The sequence below is a fragment of the Lytechinus variegatus genome, chromosome 16 (assembly GCF_018143015.1).
Source record: "Lytechinus variegatus isolate NC3 chromosome 16, Lvar_3.0, whole genome shotgun sequence".
NCBI lineage: Eukaryota > Metazoa > Echinodermata > Echinoidea > Temnopleuroida > Toxopneustidae > Lytechinus > Lytechinus variegatus.
Genome location: NC_054755.1, coordinates 2,192,449 through 2,219,178, shown reverse-complemented (window position 1 = coordinate 2,219,178; position 26,730 = coordinate 2,192,449). Strand labels below are relative to the sequence as shown.

General features: G+C 36.7%; 2 protein-coding genes across 3 annotated transcripts; one reads left to right on the top strand and one right to left on the bottom strand.

The window, feature by feature from the left end:
- LOC121429831 (peptidyl-prolyl cis-trans isomerase NIMA-interacting 4-like) lies at positions 1–5,072 on the bottom strand. Its single transcript, XM_041627071.1, has 4 exons — positions 4,968–5,072; positions 1,543–1,607; positions 866–985; positions 1–286 (listed from the first exon to the last, which is right to left on the bottom strand). Exons 1-4 carry the CDS (start codon positions 5,041–5,043, stop codon positions 128–130), a joined length of 420 nt encoding a protein of 139 aa, XP_041483005.1. The 5' UTR covers positions 5,044–5,072; the 3' UTR covers positions 1–127.
- Positions 5,073–13,200: 8,128 nt separating this feature from the next.
- Positions 13,201–25,572, top strand: LOC121430038 (peroxisomal N(1)-acetyl-spermine/spermidine oxidase-like). 2 transcript variants are annotated; one of them, XM_041627307.1, is made up of 8 exons: positions 13,201–13,345; positions 13,417–13,420; positions 17,655–17,814; positions 19,347–19,438; positions 20,525–21,315; positions 22,656–22,872; positions 23,939–24,136; positions 25,032–25,572. In XM_041627307.1, exons 3-8 carry the CDS (start codon positions 17,661–17,663, stop codon positions 25,155–25,157), a joined length of 1,578 nt encoding a protein of 525 aa, XP_041483241.1. In that variant the 5' UTR covers positions 13,201–13,345; positions 13,417–13,420; positions 17,655–17,660; the 3' UTR covers positions 25,158–25,572. The 2 variants fall into 2 exon arrangements, with proteins under 2 accessions (XP_041483241.1, XP_041483242.1); XM_041627308.1 differs by lacking the exon at positions 13,417–13,420.
- The last annotated feature ends 1,158 nt before the right edge of the window (positions 25,573–26,730 follow it).

Sequence of the window (26,730 nt, the reverse complement as noted above, 5' to 3'; positions counted from 1 at the left end):
CGGGCCGGATGTGCCCCCCCCCCTGGATCCGCCACTGCTTACCCCTTACCAATTAATTGTATTTCTCATTGTTCTGCCTACATACATATGTACATGAACACCCTAAGCCAGGGCACAGAGCCTTGTGTTATTTCTTTCCCTCTATCATGATGATATGATAACCAAACTTTGTCTTGACGGGAGGGTCGGTGTAGATGGGTTTATCAGTGGTGCTAGGCTGGAGAGCAAACGCTGCGTCTTGGAACGGTCCTACCATGGAACCTCTCGTCATCCATCCAAGGTCACCCTAAGGTCAAAAGAAAGACATTCATTCCAATGTTTAAATGAAGGTGTCTTTACTGTCTGTTAAGCTGGCATCAACATCCAGCATTTGTAAACTGATATTATGTGATACACTATTCAGGAGAAGCCAATATATCACCATCACTCATTAAATCCTTTAATTCCGCGTTCCTGGTCTGATGCTTGCCAATATACCATTCTTGTCTTGAAAAGTATGTATTCAGAGTATATACCCTTGACACCAAATCAATCACAAAATTTGCTCAAAGTAAAATTTGCAGATTTAATTATCACTTGTTTGGGATATAGTACTAAGTAATTGTACCTGTAAGTGTGTCAAAAAGCTGTTCAGAAGTAACAGATAACCTTACGAATGATTGGTGATAACCTTATAATCTTTTCTCATTCATTAATAACACGGTTTTATCATGTACACGGACAACGCGTACGCTCTTTGGGAGAGTACTTCTTCACGGTATCACCTGTCATTCATAAAGTAGTTGGTAACTTACAAACATCATTACGAAACTCGCACTTAGTATGACTGTAGAAAGAAATCTTGAAGAGTTATTCTTTGACATACCCCTTGTCTTGCTTTATCTTCGCTGTATTTCTCTGCCACCGAATTGAATCTTTCGCCTGCTTTTATCTTCTCCATAGCCTCCATGACCTTGGAATGCTTCTCACATAAGATATGCCTAACCTGTGGTAAATATGACAAAATGGAAAGAAAAAATGTTAATACAAATAACAAGAGACAATGTCACATCAGTGAATTAGTTGAAAGATGATAAATTTTGAAGATAGACAAGTGAGGAATTAGACATTATCTTAGAGTACATGTAGTTATTAAGAAAATAATTTTAACTTTTTAAATCTAGATTTAAATTAAGAGTAATTTCATATAAATTTTGAATGAAAAAAAATAACATTTGAAAATTCCTTTTCTTGCTTCCAATCTCTTTTTCTTTCCACTGCTTCCTTCATCCTTCTTTCACTTATTGTATTAATTTTCTCTTTCATTCTGATTTTACCCCTGTCATTTGTATCATAGAAGGTGAAAATAATAATGCTAAATGCGTTGAAATTAAAGTCACTCACTGGTAATGGACTCTCCACTGTATCATATAAAGAATTATATTCATTATCAAAACAGTCTTGTTGATCATTTTTATCAAAACGATGCAAACTTCAACTTTAATTAAAATCTGATTCCAATGAAATTTCCACTAATCTTTTATTAAATTAATATTTTCTGACCTTGACAGTTGTTCCTCCTTTCTTTTGTTTTCCTCCACCGCTATCATCATCTCCAGAGGCCCCACCTTCAATCAGTAAAGTAAACAAAACAAAATGGGAAAAAAAACTTATTTAAACAAAATTCTTCTAGTGGTTTGGATCATTTTAAATGGATCTAGAATACCAATGAGGGTCATGAAAGTACTACCGTGGCTTCTAGTCAATTTTATCCCAAGTTCAAACATAATACAGACATGCAAAATCCAATTGTCTCTCAGCTTACAATGCATTGAACATTACGGTATATACTGCTCAAGACTTAACACAATCTTCCATGGAGACATTTCAAAACTAAAACAGCTTCAATATGGTCTTTCCACACACAGTGTGCTACTCTCCTCAACAAGTTGGTATAGATGTGTCTATTAACACCATTTTGCTGACCCATCAAGATTCATATTCAATCAAATATTTTGATACTTCATTTACCTACTTCTAACTAACTCCTCTAAGTATTTGATGCTGCATTTATTTATTCTTAATACCACTAATTTCCCACTTCAAATTGACTAATTAGTTTTTATACTGCAAATACTAGTATTCAATCCTATTCCCAAGACAATTTTTGTGATGTTTATACCTGTATGTTACAATTACCGATAATCACTCCCTAACAAACTCTTTTTAATGATACTGTTATTCACTCCTGACTACCACAACACACATAGACTACTTCTCCTTGTTTTTTTTTTGGGGGGGATGCTGCAATTATTCACTTCTAAACATTTCCCATTATCCTTTAAGTTTTTGGTGCTGTAATTATTTACTTTTATAGTCAATTGCCCTATTTTTTGAAGCTGCAAGTGCAATCCCCCTATCACCAAGTATTGGACCGATTCCTTTTTATCTTTAGTTGAAAAACTTGATTGATGGTGATGGCCGAGCTGATGCAGCTTTTATAAATAATCAATCTGAGACTGCTAGAGTGCTACACCAATACGAAGTCAAAACAATGCAATAAGTAACCCAGGGAACTCCCGCCCGCTACGCGGGCGGGAGCCCAGGACCTTACGTGTAATTGGCATACTCACCTGACTAGCGTGAAGTATGGTCAAAATAATTCTCCGAATAAATAGTAAAAACAGAAATCAAGCACCACGATTATATGGATGAAGGTCTAACGAGTGGCAGTTTCCTGACATCTGGGCACAAACTGGAACCTCAAAAAAGGTAAAAGTTCTCTCCTTCTACCCCAGTCTTGAGCGGCCATTTTGTTACGATTCATAACAAAAATGGCCGATCGAGACGGGTTCCCTGGGTTATGCAATAATAAGCAACTACACTACAGCTACCCACCAAGTCAAACTCAAACTTGAAAGTTTGGATATCATCAACACCCTTATCTCAAAAGCACACTACCAAAATGAACTGTGTCTAGCGCTTGACCCCAAAACCCAAACGTACGCGACAACCAGATGCTGGTGATTGTACATCAACGGACAAAGTCAAAGTCCCACACTTATCTAGGTGTTGACATCTCAAACGACTTGACCTGGAACGCACACGTTAGCAAAGTTTGTGCAAAAGCTAAAAGATCTCTAGGTTTCTTACGCAGGAATCTGTTCAACTGTGCCAAGAAGATCAAAGACATCGCTTACAAGACACTGGTAAGATCAACCCTAGACTATTGCTCAACAGTCTGGGACCCACATACGCAAATACTAACAAATCAAATTGAAGCTATACAATACAGAGCAGCTCGATTTGTAACTGGAGACTATTCTAGGTATAACAGTGTCTCGGCCATGAAGCAGAGGCTCGACTCACTCATGGTTTCAAATCGTCTCGTGTGTGAAGGATTCATATGCACCTGGTGCACGCGAATCTTTCACACCATTTTTACTAAAATAAGTATGACTTTACATCATAGCTATGATTTCTACTTTTTCTATAATACTTACCGAACCATATGGATCGTTTGTTGAATTCTCTTTGCTGTTTTTTTTAATAAAATAAGAGCATTTTTCGTGATCTTCACGTAGATGCCTCTTGATCAGCGTTGATATCAACTTTTGCCTAAAGAGGGCGCGCGATATTATTCACCAAGCCGGTAGGCACTTAAGAACCAAGTTTGAAAGGATACTCGTAAAATTATGTCACTCTCGCCGATGAATATTCATTAGATCGTGGTCGTGCGTGTTCAATACACACTGAGTGCATGCATGCAGAGAGTTTGTATTGAACACGCACGACCACGATTTAATGAATATTCATCACGAGAGTGACATAATTTTACGAGTGTCCTTTCAAACTTGGTTCTTAAGTGCCTACCATACCTTTGTACCTAGGCCTACCTTTGTTTACGGTGTTGCAAGCTAGCTGCATTCTAGGCGATCAGCATTATTTTCTTGCTCGTTCAATCCACTTTCATCATCATCTTGTCAAAAGATGGCGTACTTTACCAATAAGTATATACATGAGATGCAACCTGTTGATTTTTGGTACAATTTCCTATTACGCACTGACGACTTGAATTGAGAATGTTCGATACGAAAAATTGCTTTTCGATTGTTGTTTGCGTACTTTCCACCGCAGTATTAAGGACGGATCGAACGGAGTATCCTGGTTGAGACTTGGAGGTAAGCGATAAAAACAGTTTTATAAATAATTTCCAATTCATTTTTAAAACAGTTTTAAACCATTAAAAAAGAAATCATTAGTGGAGAAATACTGAAATGTTTGGCGTTTTTCATTCCCTCACATTCGTGTGATGAATGAAAACGTCAAAGTCCACTATGAAACCACATGCGTTGTGCGAGGTTAGTATTACTAACCTCGCATGTTGTGTGAGTGGGCTCGACTGGGAGCCGCTGCAACTGCGCAGAAAAGTAAGTTGCGTAACAACTTTGCGCGAGGCGCTTGCGGGTCGCCTAGCCATTCCAGTGCGAAAAGTCCTGAGCCCGGTCCAAAGGCCCCTTCGGAAATCTTCATCCATATATAAAGCTTCATTCCCATCTCGACCAACAAAAACTGTTACAAGTATTCGTTCATTCCAAGAACCATCCCAGACTGGAACTCCCTCACACCCCAACCCACTCATTCAATGAACAAGGTTATAATATAACCCCAAGCCCCAACCATCGCAATCAAGAACATAGAAACCTTCAAGCAAAACGTACTTCACATCTATACAAAGCAAAGCAAAGACTAAAAAAGCATCTTCTCTCTCCGCACCATAAACATCTGCGCACTTCCTGCCCAGTTGGCTCCCACTGTGGGGCGTTGGGCAGTACACCTAAAGAAGAAGATACAGTCCCAACGCCAGGCCATCACACGTACAGCTGAGCTAACAAAAATATTGATATGTGGGGCTACATTTTGTTTGCAGCAGCCTACTACAAAATATAAATCAAAGGCAAAGTGACAGTTTTTTCGATCATTCTCACCCTTTCCCTTTCCCTTGGGCTTTGCTCCTCCTTTTCCACCTCCTCCTCCTCCTCCACCACCTTTATTTTTCGGCATTTCTATGAGAAAATATTTTCAAAAAATATGATAATAGGGTCCTACGTAAAGTTGAGCTTCTTCCTTTTTTTTGGTATTTTTTTAATGAACACGGTATGTCAGCGCTCATGAAAAAAAACAAAAAAGAAAAAAATGAATAAATAAAAATAGGCCTACATCAAATCGATAAAAAGGAAGTAACTCAGTATGAATATCATAGAAATACATTCGAACTTCAAGATCTATCAATCTCGTTAAAATGTTAGCAACATTTTCAGTTAAAATCTCAATAAATTCATTTCATTAACAGTTGGTGGTTGGTAGTATACTACACCCGTGACTACATTGTATAAAAATGATGAGAGAGAGAAAAAGCATAAGCATAAGTGATGATAGATTTTGAAAAATCGAAAAAATGTAATGGAAAGGATAAGGGTGAGACGTGAGGTTATTTTCATGAATATTGCATTAATATCTATTTTAGATAACGAATTTTCTTCATAAAATGTCAACATTTTTGCTAGCTATATCTTTGCTTGTCGGACTGTCAAGAATTTTTTTGTCACTGACGTTATTTAAATGTGCCCTCTGATTTTTTTGACTTATTATGCTACTAGCTTTATGCATGCGAGCAGCTCCCAAATTATATGAATTTCATAAAATGTATTTTTTTAAATATCTAAAATTACCTGAGTATGAAAAAATGCCTCATTTTACGAAATATAATCAGTCATTTTAACCATGGAAACTTCAAATAAGACAACTGCTCGCATGTGATGTAGCAAAATGAAAATCTAAAAATTCATAACTCTGGTACCATGGACTTTCATGAAACTCTCTTACATATGTTAAGGCTATCTAGGTGACAGACTGTTAATTTTTAACAAAAAGGATAAAATTTATTATATATGTTATTATATTTTTAATGTCACACAATCAAGTTCAACACTGACAATTAATTTCATCAAAATCAGTTTGGCCGCGGCCTATATATCCTATGATGACATTTTCTTTTATTTCGTATATTTTCCCAATACATAAAATTCTTGGCATCTGTGATATACAATTATATGATAAGGTACAGGCGCTGCTGTAGAGTTGGCCCCCGGTTGGCCCCCGGAGGGGTGGGGGCAGTCAAATATTGCTGTACACATGCGGGACAAAAAAAAATAACACGTGCGTGTTCCAGTTTTGGACGCGGGCCGCGAGTGCATCAACTGATTTTCAAGAAAAGGGTGGGTTTGTAAGACTGGTCAATGGTCAATCGCAGGATCAAACATTTTTTTTTTTAAAGACTAGCAACACAACAACTTATTTATGAACGAAAATGAGTGTGTAAATGAAGCCCGCGAAAACCGTGACTGAAGAAAAACTCGTTTACAGTGTGTTTAGAAATAAAATTTGGTCACGCATTTGCACAGCAATATCAAGGCCCTATGTCTTGCACGCATAAACAAGGTTGCGACAACAGGGGTCAAAGGTCAAATTTGAAGGATCTCAAATAGTTCCAACCGGGCCTTTTTGTCGACTGCTACCATTGGAAATGCGTGCAAAATTTTGAATCATTTTTTATAATTATATCGAAAATTGACGTTAGAAATTTATTTTAACGCTGCACGTTCATATCAATATATTAGCGACCACCTAAATTTATCAAATTTGTACGATCTTATAACAAAATACGTGAAATATCGTTGATTTGAAAAATTGCAACCGGGTTCGTCGCACGCCGTAAATGCTCACTGCTGCTGTAGCGAGCGGGACGCTGCACTAATTTCCCCCGGAACTGTCGGGCTGGATGTAAGGTTCTGCTTGTCCCCCACGGGTCGCTGGAGAGCGAGAGCCTAGATGTACCGGTATGTCATGTGGTGCCATAAATACTAGTTTCATATCCTAAATTCTTATTGTAGATTTTGTGCCGTTATGAATTTAGCTGAATTTGATTTTTTTTACCAGAGCACTCAAAAACATGAATGATTTGAGCATATCTTTGTGCTTGTCTTTAGTTTGAGTTTGACTGAGCTGAGTGGGACCTTAAGTTTTTATTTCTGATATTTAAATAAAAATAGGCCACAGGGCGGCCCATATCATCAAATTGGTGGTTTCAATGTGGCCCCATTAACAAAAAAGAACAACAAAAAATGTTGCTAGATCTATTAATAATACCAAATAGATCTATAGATCTATTTATTTTGGTATGCAGTGAGTTAAAATAAACATGACAAAGTGTACAGGCAAAAAATGTATGCAAACATGTTATGAGAAAGATCATTGGTATCCTTAATTGGGAATTATGTTCATTTGATATTAAAATCAACTTTGACAATTTGAATCAAACTTGTGAATTTCGAAGATTTTGAAGATGAAACGTATATTGCCTATTAATTGATGGAAAGTGAGATAAGTGCTGTGCAGAATGCAGATATTCAATTCCAGTATTCCACTAACCTTATTTTAATAAGAACAAATTAATTTCAAGAATTCAATTTATTTTGGGGCCAATGCATAAAATGCATAAAATGAATTTGCAACCACTTCAACCAAATAATGAAGTGCTTTATCCAGTTTAGATCAAAAGAACATAAAAAAGAAAGTAAATAAATACTTATTCATTTCAATCACCACACAGCACAACTTACAAGGTTTACTAAATGAGGATAACGTTAGGTTACTTATATCATAAAATTTTACATTGGATAAGTGGTCTTGTCAGTTGTCACCAGAATAAGGCTAGTGCTAGTTTCCCCTTATATTCTTATTGCTACAGAATTTTTTATAGCGTTCTTAATATTTCTACCCTTTCATTTATGCCCTGTAAAAACATACCATGGTGTTCTTTGGATTTTATACCACTTCAATGCCTTACATACATGTACCTCGCTGCTCTCGAGATCATCATGCTTTATTTTATTTTCATATATGATACAGGCCAGGGTTATAGTTGCCACCGTGATGTAAAACTATTCGAAAGGAAAGTGAAATACCCAAGTAGGCCTACATGTAGTACATTACTAGACAAAAAGCATTTTTGGCTGTTTTGCTGAACTGCGTTGGCTTCTCTCACTTAGTAAAGTGTCAGAAATTGTTAAATAATTCCCCAGAAATGGTTATTCCTGTCTAGCCTAGTACCAATTTGGCTATAAACTCTTTGTTGTGTACTGGGTGAGTTCAATTCTCACGAGGCATATTCAAACATCACTGACCAGTGATAACCCTAAATGCTTTCATGGTGTCAGTACATGGACAAATGAGTTTAGTAATCCAGTTGGTTTGCATGTAGCTTCCTTTTTTTTAAATATTACTTTCATTTCTGCACTGCCAATACTTTGCACATCTTCTAGACGAAAAATCTTCCATCTCCACCATCTCAGATGTTGTAACTTCTGGAAGTTTCCATGGCGAAGAAGAATAGGGTAGCAAAAAACATCTGAGATAGTGTAGTAGGTTTCACGGTCATCATATATCTTTCTTGGGCAAATGTTGGTCCTGAAAAGGACCACCCAATCTTGACGTTTCGACAAGTGTGTTCTTGTCGTCCTACTCATGCCTTGTGTACTGAAAGCCCTCGCTCAGACAGCAAGTTTTGTATGTGCTAGTCTTTACGTGGAGCCACACTTAGAACAAGTTTCATTCGGTCTGTGCCTGCAGACTAATGCGGCCATGACACTTCCTCACCCATCCAATGCCATATAAAGTTCATATTGGCATTAAAATGTATTTGCTTAATAAAACAACCTCTTTACAACTATCTAAATTAACGCATGATCCAACTATATTATTGTTACATGTATACTAAATATGAAATAAAAGAAACAAGAGGTAGAGAGTGAGAGATTGACCCTCATTTTATGCTGTTGCCACCAATGAAAGTTCTGAATTTAAATTTGGAACTTCATGAGAGTCGAACTCATCCAACATTGCACAAAATGCGGTCAGAAGACAACGGAATGATACATGATGCAAGATTTAAAGGAGAAGATTTCAAGGAAACAAGATTGATTGCACAATGTAGCCCTACATGTATGTAATATAATCACATCTTATTACTATCATGATGGAAATCAATCATACTTACACAGCTTACGGGCTTATCCACTAGTTTCTTTCATCCAAAACAGATCAATCAGCAGCAATTAGGGCCTATTTTATTGTCCACAATCAAATTGAAAAAAATCTACATTTAGATCTAACTTAGATAAGTCTGGTGCATCAACTAAGCATGTATTATCATTGGCTTTTGTAATTACTTATCACACCATACATATCAACAGAGTAGAGGTCTACATGTACATGTATGCTAAATTAGGCCTTTAAAGTTTCTTTGAAAAACTACAAAGAATTGATTTTAATTCCAAACCATTTCAAATTACTTGGCCTAGTCAAAGAAATTTTTGGTCTAGATACCCAACCTGTCCGGACATGCAACTAGTGGTATGATGGGGGCACTTGTCTAATACTACAAGGTTGTGATATAAAAACATCCATGTGGTCTAACACCACTTTAGAAAAATGCAGTGCTAAGCTAACACCACTTTTATCACAAGGTTGTGATAACCTTGTCTGCAGTTAGTAACCTGTGTCAATTTTCTCTTGATCTAGACTGGATGAATACTTGATATTTTGGAACAGTCAATTTTGACTATACAGTGAATTCATCATCATAAAAAAATGCCTTGGCACAAAACTAAATTGAATTCTTGAAATTTATATTTTTTTCTAATTAAAAACAGATTAAAAAGAGAGTCTGTGGAGATGAAGATCTACATCAGTCACAGAGGGCCTCACAAAAATATGCTCAAAATTAAGTTTTTTTAGCACTCTTGTGAATAAAAAAAGATTTCTAAGTCTAGAATGAAAACAAATAACTGGATGGATCTGAATTTTTGAGTGAGCGTTGTACATGAATGTTGCATAGACTCAAGACAGAAAGAGTGGTTGGAGGGTGCAAGTGGATGGGGTGCTTCCACTCTTCCCGAAATTCAAGAAATTTTTACTTTTTCCAGGAAAGGTTCCAGAATGAAAAAAATTCCAGGAAATTCAGGAAAATCCAAAAATTACGAGGGGCCCCTTGAGAAGCAAAATTTAAAATTGTAATGTAGAAATGCAGAAATGTGCCCCCCCCCCCCCCCTTTGAAAGTGAAGTCCTGCATGTCAAATTTTTTTCCTCACGAAAATGTGCCTCCCCTTTTGGAAAATCCTGGATCCGCCCATGATTACAATTAAATGACAATTTACAGTAGCAACTTAATATTCATGTAATATTTTACAAAGATTTAGATCTAACATTAGATCTTCCTCCGGATCCAGACATAGGCTCCGTCGTCGAAGCTCAAAATTTTCTGCGCTCGTCATTTCGTAATCTTTTTTCTATTTTTCAAGAGGACATGATGAACAAATAATGTTTAATTTCTTGATTTGGTCACTTCTTGGACCAAATTTAGGCTCACTGTATTAATTATTATTGCCAGATTTTCATTAATAATCAAAATGGAAAATTCCAGGAATTCAGAAAATTTGGGATTCATTTTCAGGAAAATTTGTTATAGATCTGTGGAACATCAATGAGGGGTTTGGTGTCCGTGCACTGAAAAATTCAAAAATGAAGCCTTGTATTTGTAGGCTTGCTGTGAACTTGTTGTTTATCTCACTTGTTTTTTTATATTTTATCTCACTTCTCAGGAAAATAAGCAAAAAATATAGATTGAATAATGCTTATCATCATCATTATTTGTTCTTTATAATATTTTCTTACATTCTGTGCTAAAAAAAATCAAAGACATTGCTTGTAAACTTTTCAAAATTGAAAGGAGATGTCAGGAGTCCGGACACCCAACCCGTCAGGAAACACAACCACAGCGTATATCGGGCTACTGAGCCACCCGCACTGCCGGCTACGGTTGCCAGTCCCATACCGTATCTCTACTGTCATGTTTACGCCTTGGAACTATTAAAAATTAGTAAAAAAAGCATGTTAAAATTCAAAATTATTGCAAACCAATCATATCAAAATGAAGCAAATAAAATTCTCGTTAAAAACTATCATTTTGTTTTTCTTAATAACAATTGTAATTACCTGAAATTTGCTGTCGAAAAATCTCCCTCATAGACTTTGTACACAAACTTCGGTGAGTTTGGAACTATTGAAAAGCTCCATGAGCAAATGACGGCAACTTCCGGTGTCGCAACCTTGTTTATATAGGGCCTTGAGCAATATACTTTACCGCCCTCCCCCCGGACTCTTGGCCCGCCCCTTTCGTACCCCAAAACAGTATATGGGGGTCGTGGGCTTGAGGCCATGGATCCCAAAAGTTTCATTTGGAAAAAAAAATAAAGGAAGGAAGAATTTGATATCGTTTTTTAATTATGTCAATTATAGGGGAATGAAACCTTTGGAACAAGTAGGCTTGTGTCAATAAAGAAAAATCAAAGAAATAGATCAACGAAAGTTTGAGAAAAATCAGAAAAATAATTAAAAAGTTATGAGCATTTAAATATTGCAATCATTAATATGGAGATTCTATTATTGGCAAAAAGACCGGTGTGTTGGCGCAGTTGGTAGAGCGTCTGTCTCACAACCGGGAGGTCGGGGGTTCAAATTTATAACCCCGGCCGCGTCAGACCAAAAGACGTTAAAAGATGGGAGTTGCTACCCTGTTTGGCGTTCGATAGAGCCTCGTCGATCTGGCACTGCACAGTGGCTGCCGGGCCCACGAAGTGGGCAAAGCAAATATTCGGAGTATTCCATTTCATATCCATTTCGAACAATGAATTATGGATTTTCATTTTTTTTCCAATGCAACAAGGAAGTGTGATGTCACATTTTAACAACTTTCCCTTTGATGGACTATACAATACCCCAAAATGTGTCTTTTTGCTTTTTCGTATGGTGATACAAACTCTTTATCCATGATGTATTCTCTGTATTACATGTCCTCCTATAGAAAGAACCCATGATCTATTGAAAGATGTGATAAAAGAGGCAATTTAACTGATATCACACGTCTTTGTCGCATTGCCAATATGCATGAGGATCTCCATAGCATTAGTGATCGCAATATTTAAATGCTCATATCTTTCTCATTATTTGACAGATTTTTCTCAAACTTGATAAAGTTTCTTTGATTTTTCTGTTTTCAAACAAGCTAGCTTGTTAGAAGGTTTCACTCTCCTTTAATCTATCACAAAATCTGATATTTAGGGCCTGTAGGCCTGTATCATAAAGGTAAAAAAAAAATGCTCGCTCGGATCGTTCGTAGCCGCGGCTTTTTGGGACTTTTCCGCCATACACTGTATATCTCACCCCCCCCCCCCCACACACACATAATATTTTTTATCATTACGCCACTGTCGAAAAAACGAACTATGTTTTAGAAATGCATAAGGGACCCTGGGGAAGCCAATTTGAAATGGGTTTATCTAAGTAATAGAGATATCTCTACGATCCCGGATATGATTTCTGTATTTTATATTACATCCGTTCATATACGGTAATCATTTGATCAACAAATCAAGAAAAAGATTCAGGAATTCTCTAAAAATTTATTTGTTTCCATGAATTCACACCATCAATATGCGAGTCTACAGTAGATGATAAAACACCTTAAAAAAAATGTTGATGAAAACACTTTACAGGAATATATTGCAATTTAAAAATTATTTAAAAAAAAAAATTCCTTCTTAAAAAGTGTGTATTTTGTAATATTTGTGGGGCCAGGCTCGATTAGCACTTGAGCTATTTTCTGGTCCCATTTACCATCGTATTTTTATACATGTGTAATTGTTTTGCAATATGTTTTATAACCTGTAAACATGTGAATATTGTTGGTATATAAACAAATCAAATCAAATCAAATCATGCAATGAATTTGTTTATTTTATGTAGTTTCAATCGTTAAAGAAACCCAAACCAAACCATTCAGACCCATATACCTTCCCGTAATACACCAAAATTGGAATTGGATATCCTATAACTATCATAATAAAACTTATTTGTCACATATCAATGTAACGGCCTAACATTCAACATGAAACAATTCCGTTCAATTTTCCCATTCATACCAGCCGCCTTCCTTGTGCGCCCTACATTACGCATAGTGACTGGTGCGGTGAGGCTTTGTTGTCACTGACTGGTGAATCAGCTGGCTCGCATTGCGCAATAGAAGTGATAGAGCTAGAGCACCTGCCATCAATTGGAGCATCTGTCTTCTCTTTTTAACTGAAGTAGCTACACATCTGTTATTAGAGTGTGCATAGATCTTAAGTTAGTGTGGACGTGGATCTGGAATTGAAGATACTTTCCAAAGTCCTTGATTTTGATTTTAACGTGAGTAGATGAAAGAAATAATGAATTTCATTTCTAATTCTCAGTGCTGAGCTGAGTCAGCTCGGGAGTCGACCTGTTTGTCGCCGTGTTTCTCGCCCGCTCTTTGTCGCACTGGCCCCGCGTGGGAAATGCAAAATGCTGCACTTCTGTAGCTTTTTGTGCAATGCTATTCTGCTCTGTGTATGATCATGTTCACACTGTTATTTTAGCCAGGAATAAAACTTTAACGTAAGATTTAAGCATGATTTTATTTTTATTCCACAAAAGTTTTCAGTTGACACGCACGCTGATGATGATGTTCCTTCAATTCTTGTTTTGACGGTATTGTGCCAAACATTTAAAATTGATTTAGGGCCTATATTTAGAATGGGGGGTCGGGTGTCTGGATACTTCATATTTTTGAAGCCTTCTTTTTTGGTCTTTGGATTGAACTAAAAATATGAATTCAAATATTCAATAGTTGTAATCATCTTCTATTTTGTTCTCTATAATATTTCCTAACATTTTGTACAAAAAATTGATGAAACTTAGCTTGTAAATTTTTCCAATGACTTTCCAAAATTGATCGTCCGGACACATAACAAATGGGTATACGATTTGTAAGGTTAGCATTAGGACTATCTCTGTTGTCATGGTAGTGAGTATTCTATTTTTTTTTTTTAGATACTGACCCTGCCATTTATTTTATGCGCAATGAAAATTCCCAGTACATGATGACTTTCCACCTAAAAAATTGCATTTTTAATAGTGCTGTCATGTAATTTAAACCTTTGTTTTGAGTACAATCTCACTATGAATATAAATATCTCCTTTGTTACTAGACTGTGTTATGTTTCTGTTCTTTGTTTAATTTTTTGGCCATCCCAATCACAACTGAATGAAGTGAGCACTCAAAGCTAAACCACTTTGGGTGCTATTTTATGGTAATTTCTAATTGTGTGTGTGTGGGGGGGGGCACTTCCAGTTTATGGAAAGATCATCCATATATGCAATTTGCCTAAGTACTTCCACGGTACATTATGACATTGTGTCATCTGATTCATTGCATAATCAATTGATATATACTGCATTGAAATAATTGCTTTTTCCCGGAAGAGGAGATGGGATGCAGTTGAGAAGCCCCAAAATTAGAAAAAAACAACGGTGGTTACAATATTTTAAATCCGAATAACCCTTCATGTCTAATCTCTCTCTCTCCTGTATTCTTCCTCCGCTAAGGTCGGAGATCAACCACTTCAATCACTTATTCCTTAAATGTCGAATTCTCAGTGCTCTCCTCCCATTTCCGAAATCTTCCTATATATCTTGACATTGTGTCCATACGTTGTTCATCTATACAGTGTACATGCCCTATTTAAAACAAAGCGTATATATTGGTTTGTAAGTTTTGCTTTATCAGTTACAGTTCTGTAGATGACAGTTGTTCAGTGAATTAATAAATATTTGTATTTTCTGGATACAATGTATACTCCAATCATAGGCAACTTTTAAATCCCACACTATTGTTATTGCGTAGGCCTATAGGCTTTTTTATGGACTTTGTACTTTGCTTTGTGCAAAAAAAAGGTTCGTTCCTGAGCAGAGCTTGTAAAATGTTAAAGGGGAATCCACCCTTGGCCATAAAATGTTGTGTTGGGAAGGAGAAAAATCAACTAAACAGAATTGTGAAAGTTTGAAAAAAAGTTATAGCTGTTTTGAAATTGAGATCATTAATACCCCTTTCATAAACCCCATTAAAATGAATTAGGCGGCTAATAGCAGCATAATTTGGTCGTAAAATTGGAGGAGGACAAGAGTTATCCGCATTACTCTGATGCTGCTATTATCCGCATAATAGCAGCATCGGGACAAGATTTTGAGTTTATGAACGCATTTCCAAATTATGCGGATAATTGCCATGGTGCGGTCACAAGGTCACCCTTTTCCAACACAACCGCATCGGAGGGGGCGTGTCCAGTTGTCATGGCGATTATCCCCCTTTTTCAGGACGGGCGCTCGTAAAAATAATGCGGCTTATTTTCGTAGTTTATGAACGCAATTTTTATTGAATTATCCGCATTACTCTTAGGCGGCTAATTGGAGGATAGGTTTATGAAAAGGGTATTAGACTATGTACATGTAGATTTCAAATTGGCAACTGGGTAAGTAAATAATGACAAGGGGCAAGGACAACTTTCCCACAGGTCATGTAAAATTATCAGGGATTTGTGGTTTTCTCCTAAGTACCCATTCCCCTAGGGCAGTAATGTAAATATAATCCAGGTAGAATATTGTTTTATGTCCCATCAAAGAAAAGTATAATTTCAGATAAAACTTTTGTGAAAAATAACATTTAAGCCATTTTATGTATTGGAGTACATGAAAGAGTAGTCCTTGCCTTACATCACTACGACATCACATATGCCGCCAATTTGAAGTTTCCATGGATATAGTGATTACCAATATTTACAACTTTTAAAAATTCATGACTTTTTTATTGTTTGTCCGATATTGTTCAAACTTTCACCTAGCTGTCAACTTGCCTGATTTTTCTTTTTCCTATAAAAACAAGTTTTTATTTGGGTAGGATTCCCCTTTAAGTTGTTATGTAGGTCATGCACACAGTAGCTATGGCGTATGTATGACTTGAACAATGAATTTTCAGCAGCGTACATGATTTGATTACCTTGCACTTTGCCAGTAGGATGAATGTTTATGAGTGCAATGGAGATAATACTTCATGAGGTGAAAGATGAAATGATCCATCCATTCAACGCGGCTACGCCTCGTTAAATCAAAATGGATCATCTTTCACCAAATGAAGTATTCTCTCCCCTTCTCTCCATTGCACGAATGAAAATGTTTATATGACACCTAAAAAATTTATCAATTTTGATGCAAAATATGCTCATGTGGTACGAGCTCGGTCTTTTGATTGCCGCGTACAGTATACAACATGCGCTTTCCAAACGTTTTCCCCCCCCAATAATTCCTGATTGTGCAAAAATAAAATAAGATTAAGTAATGTAACACAGAAATCGGAAAGCGAGATTGACATGTATACACAACTCGCTCTTTCATCGAAATCGTGCTCAAGATGTCCGCTTTTTAGATTGGAATATAAAAAATTTTCAGCTCGCGCTTCGCATCATTTCTTTAGCAAAAACTCATACTTTTCACAATTAAATAGATGAACAGAATGTCTCGTTTTCAGTTCTAAACCTTTAAAGAATTCCTGCTTCAATTTGCAATAATCGTTTATTGGATATATATCTTGTTCTTTATTAAAAACGTCCATTAAGCTGTCAATTTCTTTCAAATCGAAATATCAAAATTTTCAGCTCGCGCGTTTCGTGCTTGCATATATGTTGTTTTTTAGATACCCATCTTAATCATTGAAAAATACTTAGAATATCAAGCTGTCTGGTCAGAATATATAAAGAAATTTCAGCTCGCTCTCGGCACTCGCATTATCTGTGTAGTGAGATACATGTACGTAACCTCCTCATGAGTTACTACAGTCCTAAACTGGTACCTTTTTCCTGTTTTCAGGTCTGTTTGTATACTAAAAAATTTCTAGCTTGTGCTTCGCGCTCTCATTAATTTCTTTCTCATGAGTTATATATTATAAACATATATATACATATATGTATATATCCTTGGATGTGTCGATACCAATGATTGTGCGAAGTGCTCAATGCTATCTAGCAGAGCATATAAGGTACCTTATTTATATTATATATACATATATATATATATATATATATGTGTGTGTGTATACATACATATATAAGTCTATGTGTGTGTGTGTGAGTGCGCTTGTTTTGTGGTCAAGCGCCTTTGGAACTTTGATTCATGATTTTGCCCCCCCAATCTGAAAAATGGATCGACGCCCCTGTCTGCATGCGTGCAATGGACAAAGGCTTTGTACAGGGAGTACTTGGTTCTGGTATACTATGGGTTAAAAGAATCAAAAAGAAATTCAAACAAGTAGATTGAAATGAGCAGGTTCAGTACACAACTACACACACTATGAATGAATGCAGTCATGACTTTGCAATGGAACTGAACTTTGTTTATAGTTTTTCATTTAAGAAGGAAATGAACTTGAATTTTGTTATCGATAGGAACTAAATGCAGGAACTTATTGAATTGAAAGTGAAGGGCAGTGACTGAGCCCTTGTAGCACCTCGTCTGGATGGCATTAATCATTATGTGCATCAGTGCAAGCAACTTTATCCCATACAGGCCTGAATATACATGTACATTGTATGTACAGTCATTTGTTAAGCTTTATCAGGGTATTTCCTTTTATTTCAATCTATTTTAGGTGGTAATGGCAGGGGAAAGACGGAAAGTTGTGATAGTTGGAGCCGGTATGGCGGGTCTGTCTGCAGGGGTGGAGCTCTGTAAGTCGGGTTGCTATGACGTCACCATCCTGGAAGCAATGCCAACCTGTGGTGGGAGCATCCAGACTCTTAAAGGATTCGGTAAGGAACTTCTTATGATTGGCTTGAAATCAGTCTAAACTTATAGGCCCATATTCTGAAGTCGGGTTTAACTTAAACTCCAGTTTAAAGTTGTGGTTTAAGTATGGAGAGCCAATTGTTGCATAAATCACTAACAGTAGAGATATATTATTTCACCTCATTTGGCTCTCAAATCAGTCATAATTGTGTAGGAAATATAAATAGATGATTGTCTTCACCATCGATGAATCAGGAAAGGGCACAGTAAACATAAAAATTTTGACACTTTTGGCTTGCCATAATTTTAGCACAGAGTTAGACCATGGTCTAAGTTAAACCTGACTTCAGAATATGGGCCATAGAATGTTCTGTGGTAAAGAAAGGACTAATGATGTAGGATCTATTTGAATTGGGAATCTGGTAGGCATATATACTGAAATTTTGTTATTTCAGTCTGATTTTTTAAAATCGTTTATGATGTTGATTTTAAAAAAATTATTAATGATTTCTCTTCAGCAGGGTTGGGCTCAATTACAAGGTAATTTTGATCAATTACGTAATTAATAACATTTTTTTAGTAATTGAAATTTTGAAAGGGAAAGTAATTATAATTGATAAAATGTAATTGACTTCAATTACTGTCAATTGCTTTTAATTACATTCAATTACTTTACAATAAATTTACTTAATTCATTGTTTGATTTCATGACCTTTTTTATGTCAACTGCTTCAGCATCAAATAATAATAATGATAATAATATAGGATTTGTATAGGGCACGTATCCACCTTGCTACATGTAGGTGCTCAAGGCACTCCTATATTACTCCGGTTAAGCTAGTCTACCGATTCTGGTGCGCAAAGAGTGTAGTAGGCAGAATTTGTGCTCTTTTAATAATTAAACCTTCACGTTTTCAGTTTCTCTGTAACTTAGAGTTGTGTTGAAATAGGTGGTGCTTATACATACAGAATACAAAGTGATTTCATTTATGACTTTTATAGAAAGAAATTGAAATTGTAATTGGCAAAAGTAATTGGTAATTGTAATTGAACATTTCTTAAATTATGTACTGGTAATTGTAATTGAAGAAAGTAACTGAGCCCAACCCTGCTGTTCAGTGCTTGGTTTCTTTCATGATTTCAACAATATACATGTATGCATGTAGTAGGATGTCCCCCTGAAGTCTATTGTAGGCCTATGTAGCTATCACAAAGTTAAATGGCCATGGGCGGAAATCCAAGGGGGGACGTGTCCCACCTTCCAAAAGTACCTTTTTTTTTGTTTGTCAAATTTATTTTGGTCAAAATTACTTACATGTGGGGTGATAACCTTTTTTTTATTCTTGTCAAATTTTCCAGCCCCTGGTTCCCCCCCCCCCTACCTTTGGGGAGAGATTTTCGCCCATGAAAATGGCATACATGTCCTCTAATTGTCTTCTCCTTCATGTCTGACGGGGGTTTATTAAACTAAAGAAATCATTTGAGTTTGCTTTGTAATCCATATTTGTAACCTGAAAATTTTGAGTAGGCTACTATTTTCTGTTCCTTTCCCTAGGTTCTCGTGCAATAGAACTTGGAGCCAATTGGCTTCATGGTACAAAGGGAAGCCCTGTGTATGAGCTAGCAAAGAAGCATGACCTTCTCAGTGTAAGTACCCTTGTGTTCTGTGTTGTAGAAAAGTTACCATTAATATTGTAACTTTGCTATCCAATGTTAACTTGCATGGAATCCTTGATTCTGATTGGCTGTTGATCAGCGTTGCCATGGTAGTTACCACTGGATGGCAAAGTTACCATAATACACCTGTAGTAACTTTGATGCAACAGTCCTTGAAGTTTGTTTGCTGTAGAAAAGTGGCATAGACATCTTATCTGCCTGTGACTTTTATGCCAGGTTCCTAACAATTAAGTTTAAGGTGGTTAACTTGCAGGGATGCCATTTTTCCAACTTTAGTAAGAATGCAGACTTTTCTGTCAATTTGTTTTTATTTTTTCCTTTTTTTTTAGTGTTGCAGTTGTCCCAGAATGCTACTAATTTGACCAGACAGGCTACGTCTCGAGAATTATGTCGTGAGACTCCTGCAAATCTCTTTCTAACATGTATCACAGCCTATCCCCATTATACACAATTTCTTTTATCTCATGCCGAATCATGTAAAATCTCGCGCGTAGCTGGTCTTTAAACTTGGCATCTCTGTCTCACACTGTGCGATCTGATACAACATTATTTTGTAATAAATCACATTTTGCATTTTCCTGAAAGAAAGTTTGGCGTAATGTTCGGTATAATGAAATCATCATTTTGCTTTGCGGCAAGCTCTATGGTTAGAGTAAAGTCCAAATCAGCTTCAAATCGCAGCCGATGATGATGTCATTAATACAATTTTGAATTGAATTTGCTTTTATTCCTACATCGAGGCTCAAACTACATTGAATTTTGATTTCAGTAATTCTACAACTACATTGTATTCTGACTTCGGATCGCTTAGATTTTATTATCGTAATTGGAATGTTCATGTCAGATGTTATTATGATATCTTTGAAAATCGGATCGCAACGATTCGCATAGTGTGAGCCGGGCTTTAGTTTGTGTTAATTAGACTCTCTATATTATAAACATTAGCTGATATAACCAATGAGCAACAATTTAATCTGTACATGAATTGATGAAGATGAGTGTCAAGGTCACTATTATCATTCTTTGAAAGTATCATCTATGATTTTTTCGACACAGTATTCTGATGACAGCTCATCATCTTCATCAGATGACAGCGTGTCTTCCCCATCATACTCTTCCATTTTTGATGAAAGTGAAGCAAAGTGGTATAACTACAGCAGCGTGGAAGAAAATCAATTTAGGACAGAATCCGGAGAGTGCATTGACACCAAACTGGTTGTCAGAGCAAAGAAGATGTATGCCGATGCCCTGGACAAGAAGCTTGCTGAGTGCGAGCGACCGGAAGTAGTCATCGACCAAAGGAAATGTGTAGATGAAGCGGTAGCTCAGGGATTTGCAGAGGAGCTGAAGCAGCATGGTGTCATCAGCGACACGAAGGAGTACAGGCAGTACTGGCTGATGTATGAACACTGTTGTAGAATGGAGTGTATGGATATTGGATCAAACACACTTCAGGATGTTCAGCTCAGAAGCTATGTCAACTATGAGGAGCTGGAAGGGGACTACTACACCACCCTCGGCCGGAAAGGCTACCAAGGTATCTTGGAGAAACTTCTTGAGGACATCCCGGCAGACAGTATCCACTACAACACCCCTGTATCAAGGATACAGTACGCCAAGTGTCATGATACAAATGATGTTGCCCTGGATGATGAGAAGGATGATGCGGTTGTCATGGTAACTTGTGAAGATGGGAGAACTTTCCTCTGCAATCATGTGATAGTGACTGCTTCTATTGGGTTTCTCAAGGAGAATGTTGATACTCTCTTCCAGCCTCCCTTGCCTGAAGACAAGCTTGATGCAATCAGAATATTCCCCTATGGAACTGTCAACAAGATCTTCATGAAGTAAGTAACAAAAAATATGAACTTTGGGACAAAGTATCCAATCATAATTAAATTTATACTTGAACATATACTTAAAATTTGTATTTTCAGGTTTGAAAATAAAAAAATGTGTGCTTTTGAATTTTTAGGTAAATTCAGATTATTTAAACTCACAGTTCATTTTTTACAGTATCTATTTTGAGTAGGCTGGGTAATTCATTGCCTTACTTAAGTACTTACCAGTTTTGTTTTAAAACTCATACACCAAATACTGCCTATTGCAAATTTGCAATGTTTATCTTAATGGAAAATGTTTGATGAAAATTTAGTGGATATTTTTCATGTATTCATTTTGTTTTTACTTTGTTTGTATACCGGTAATTGACTCACAGCTCAAGCTGAAGGGATATGATATTATATGATTGTGTTACACTTGTAATTATATATTAAAGGAAATACAAAGGAAATAAAAAGAAAGGTATGTAAAATGGAATAATAATGTAATCACCACAAATAAAAGTAATTTTATGAGAATCCCCCAGTTTATAAAAGGGGTTATGAAATGGAATATGTGCACTGAATAATCATCTCTACTTTCAGATATGCAAGGGTATGAGTTTGTATATTATTTACTTTAAGGGGATATGAGATCTAGTAATAAGATAATGGAAGGTTTGTGGATATTTGTTAATGGTATAAGTTGACCAGCATAACAAGGTATTATGAAATATGCATGTATTTGATATTGCAAAGAATATTGACTACACATATGCATGATTATGTTGGCAGTAATAAAGGGAGAGTGGATCAGCTGTAGAAATGACAAATAAGCTAATATCAAATTCAATAACATAAATACATATAACCCTATGGATAATGTGAATTTACATGTAAATAATATGTAATCACCCTATAAAGGCAATATGAAGTTTAATAATATGTTACCACCTGCATAAAATAAAATGAAAATGATAAAGGAATATTTATGAACCCTAATTGGGTATGGGAATGGGATGTAATGAAATATTTCGATTCCAGGCATTAAATGTCGATATTCATAGGACAAGGTGGCTTTTCTTTAGGGCACATTTCTAAAGAGCAGAAATTGTTACGAAATTAAAAGGACACCCAAAAATATCTCTGGCCAAGAATACTACGGACATTGAGGCCAATCATCAGGGCATTCTTTGCCATGGCCTTTGATGACCTTGTATTACTCTACACCCTGTAATACTACCCCCCCCCCAAAAAAAAAAAAGAGAAGAGAAAAGGAATGAAAACTGGAGGGGGATTCATTACACAGTGATGTGGTACTTTGTGATTTTTTTATCAAATAATCCATTCATTTTTTCAAAACAAAGGTACAAGAGACCATTTTGGACCTCAGAAGACTTTGGCCTTCAGGTTCTGTGGGAGTCACCAAATCAGGATGAATCTGAGGAGGAAGAGAAGGAGAAATTCTACCGGATGCTGACCGGGTTTGATGTTGAAGATAAGAATGATGATATCCTCTTGGGATGGGTGTACGGACGTGGAGCGGATTACATGGAGACGTTGACTGATGAAGAAACTGGACAGGTGAGTCTGAAATTTGATTTCAATTACTGAATTCTGTAATTCCTATCATCCTTTAGCAGGGATCGACAGAATCCAGTAGCCAATGGGTTAATTCATTGGATTCACAATACAGTGCACCATCTATTGGTTGCAGCTGACGGGCAATTTCTCACTTCAGGGTCGACATTGCGCGCAAACGCAGGCAGCGCACAGTGCTAGTCTACTGTAATGTGACTGACGTTTCAAAAATGGAAACCATGTGGCAAAAGTGGAGGAAGAACTCACCGAAAAACGGTCTAAATTTCGCAAAGAAATATTCGGCAAATTTCTCTCCCACCACATGAATCCCGATAAACGGCATATGCAAGCAGGCCAAACCGCATCGGCCAGCGCAGCATAATCGCATTTGCATGCATGCACTAGCGTGGGCAACAGGTGTCAATTTTTTCTCATGTGGCATTTTGAATTTTGGCTTGTCTGCTGCAGCCAATAGGTCGTGCACCATATTGTGAATCCACCAAATTGAGAGGGTGTTTAATAAGATGCTTCTTTTTTTAAATGTTCCATTGCACTCTTACATCATTGAAAGCCTATCCTTACTGAGAACTTGATGCAGACGGTGGGTTTTAAAGAAACAACGGACCGGTTGGTATATGGTCAGGCAAATGGGGTATTTTGGGTATGTGCCTACATGTACATGTAGAAAGACTGAGAGGGCTATTGGCTTTTAAATTCAAGATAGGTGGCTCAAGGGGGCATGGCCGATGATGGCATGGAAGAAACGTACATAGTAGGGTAAGGGGGCATGGCCGATGATGGCATGGAAAAAACGTACATAGTAGTGAGGTATGGGTTCAGGATGTAGGATGCACTGAATCTTGTAAAGTGGAGGGAGGAGGCAAGGTTGATTGCCACAAGTTTGACGTGAATCCAGTCACCCCCGTTCAACAGGAACAAATGGGATTTAAAACATATGATTGCTGACTGTGATATTGAAAGTGCTGAATAAAAGATGAATAGATTATTAGATAAACTAAACTGTCTTATTAAAGCAAATCTACATATGCATTCTTGTCTTTGTTAACAGCGTTGTACAGCAATATTGAGAAAGTTCTTGAATGACCCATCCATACCAGAGCCTGAAAAGGTTCTCTGCACCAGATGGAAAGGGAATCGGTTTCAGCGAGGGTCATATGGAGCCTTCCTACCGGTGGAGGGATCAGGCAAGGAGACTGAAGCATTCCAAAGACCTGTCTACAGCCAACAAACTAGACATGGACAGAAGGTTAGAATCCACTCTTTACATCAGAACTTTTACTTTGTCAGTGATGAATTTGTCAGAGAATTACATGTAACCATGTTAAAATTGAGCAGATATCTATATCTTTAATTTTCTATTTTCATTTCGGGTACCTGTACATCTCTTTGATGGGGAAGCGTGCCAATTGATAATTTTTCAATTTTCCCTCTTCAAAATTTGTTAAGATATGTGTTATATGTCTCTGTTACCCCAATTGATGTACAGATATTGCCTACCTTGAGATTGAATGTAACATTTCATTTCCCTGACAGAGTTATGTCTCGCCCAAGGGATTATAATTTGCCTTAAGCATGCAGCGCTGAGGGAAAAATATTCTCCAAGGTGAAAAATATACATGTAGCATCAGTGGGGAGTTGAAATGTTATTTATTAAAAAGATAGACAAGGCAATATCTGTCATAATATATAGTCTATGTAGATTTGCCATCAGAATTTGTGATGTGGCTTTATGATCAACTCGAAATGCTTGCTGCAGCTCTGATCCATCTTCTTTATAATTGAAAAGTTAGGGAAAAATACAAGAAGCATGTTCTTTATGCAATCAACGTGTAAACACTAGCCTGTAATTCAAGTAAACCACCTGATTATGCAACTTATAAGCAGCGAGCGACGTCACCTCAGTTAATATAACTCTTCAGTTTACATTACAGCGCAATTATTTTCACTGAGGTGACATCAAAACCTAGAATATAACAAATGCGATCCTGGCAGCTATGATCACGTGATGGCGAATTGACCTATCACTGATTCAAATTTACGTAACCTATGTAATATAACTAGATATTCAACTCATTTCTCTGTTATAAGTATTTTCTATTTGTAAGTCACCTTCTTGAATTATTTTTCTATTTTAATTTCAGGTGCCTGTTCTTCTCTTTGCTGGTGAAGCATGCCATAAATCCTACTTCTCTACGACCCATGGTGCTATGGTATCTGGGATGGACCAAGCAAAAGTTCTCATCAAGTTCTCTTCAACATCAGACTAATCCTTACAATAATAATGCAGTAATGTTTCTGGAGTGGACCGATTCAAAATATTGTCAAGTTCAAGGGCTTATAACTTGAAGGTTTGCAATCATGAAATTAAGTCGATTAATCTTGGTGCAATATCAGATCCTTACATTTGTGACAATCACGTCTTTCTCTCTAATTTTACACTACTTGATGAATCCAAGAGGGGCCATACCAGTGTCTTAAGTCATCTTAAGTAAGTTGGATGCTGCCTTTCACATATACTTCAACCCTCTGTATTTCCTCTAAAGCTGCTTATTTCTTGAAGCACATCCTGGAAGATAGTTATATCACATCTAAAGCTGCATGCACACTGAATAAAATCCGGGAGGCCGTTTCATAAAGCTGTTGTAAGATAAGAGCGACTTTATAATAAAGAGCAACTGGTGAACCCTTCTTGTGCACTAAATGATCACCAATGAACATTTAATGGTAAATACCATTTACCCACAAGAAAGAATCACCAGTCATTCTTAAAGGGGAATGAAACCTTGGGAACAAATAGGCTTGTGTAGAAACAGAAAAATCAAAGAATAAGAATAAAGAAAGTTTGAGAAAAATCGAACAATAAATGAGAAAGTTATGAGCATTTAAATGTTGCAATCACTAATGCTATGGAGATCCTCCCATTGGCAATGCGACAAGGATGTGTGATGTCACTGATGAACAACTTTCCTTTTGGTGGACTATAAAATACCCTCAAAATGTCTTTTTGCCTTTTCTTATGATGATACAAACTCTTTATCCATGATGTATTTTAAAAAAAATTATGTATTACATGCCCTCATGTAGAAAGAACACATGATCTATGGATAGATGTGATAAAAGAGGCAATTCAAGTGAAATATATACTAAAGTAATGGGGAGAGTTGTTCATCAGTGACATCACACATCCTTGTCACATTGCCAATGGGAGGATCTCCATAGCATTAGTGATTGCAATATTTAAATGCTCATAACTTTCTCATTTATTGTCCGATTTTTCTCAAACTTTTGTTGATCTGTTTCTTTGATTTTTCTGTTTTCACACAAGCTATCTTGTTCCAATGGTTTCATTCTCCTTTAAAGGTGCTCTTAGCTTACGAACAGCATTATGAAACGCCCACCTGGTATCCATGCCCTGAACCGTATGAAATCTCTCGCAGAATGAGTGCATAATAATGTTTTGGGGTCATTTCACAAAGCTGTTCGTAAGGTATGGATGACTTTCAACATGGCTTTACACACGACTGGTGACCCTTTCTTGTGTTAAATGATATATCCCTATGTAACTGACTATCACCTAAGAACATGTTCCAGTCACGACTGGTGACCCCTTCTTGTGCTAAATGATATATCCTCATGCAGCTTCGATCATGTTCCAGTCATTCCTATAGTCATGTGGAACTTTACCAGCAGCTGTATGAAACCCCACCAAGGTATTTTGTTTGCTAAATACCTGGGGGCTGTTTCATAAAGCTGTTCGCAAGTTAAGAACAACTGGTGATCCTTTCTTACGAGCTAAACCATCGCCAATGAACATATTGGTATATACCATTTACCGCAAGA

Coding starts and splice junctions, on each gene's coding strand:
- LOC121429831 (XM_041627071.1), bottom strand. CDS start 5,043: ATGCCGAAAAATAAAGGTGGTGGAGGAGGAGGAGGAGGTGGAAAAGGA. Junction 986..1,542: donor AAGGAGGAACAACTGTCAAG/GTCAGAAAATAT, acceptor TATTTACCACAG/GTTAGGCATATCTTATGTGA. Junction 287..865: donor AAGATAAAGCAAGACAAGGG/GTATGTCAAAGA, acceptor TTTTGACCTTAG/GGTGACCTTGGATGGATGAC.
- LOC121430038 (XM_041627308.1), top strand. CDS start 17,661: ATGGCAGGGGAAAGACGGAAAGTTGTGATAGTTGGAGCCGGTATGGCG. Junction 21,316..22,655: donor GTCAACAAGATCTTCATGAA/GTAAGTAACAAA, acceptor TTCAAAACAAAG/GTACAAGAGACCATTTTGGA. Junction 22,873..23,938: donor CTGATGAAGAAACTGGACAG/GTGAGTCTGAAA, acceptor CTTTGTTAACAG/CGTTGTACAGCAATATTGAG.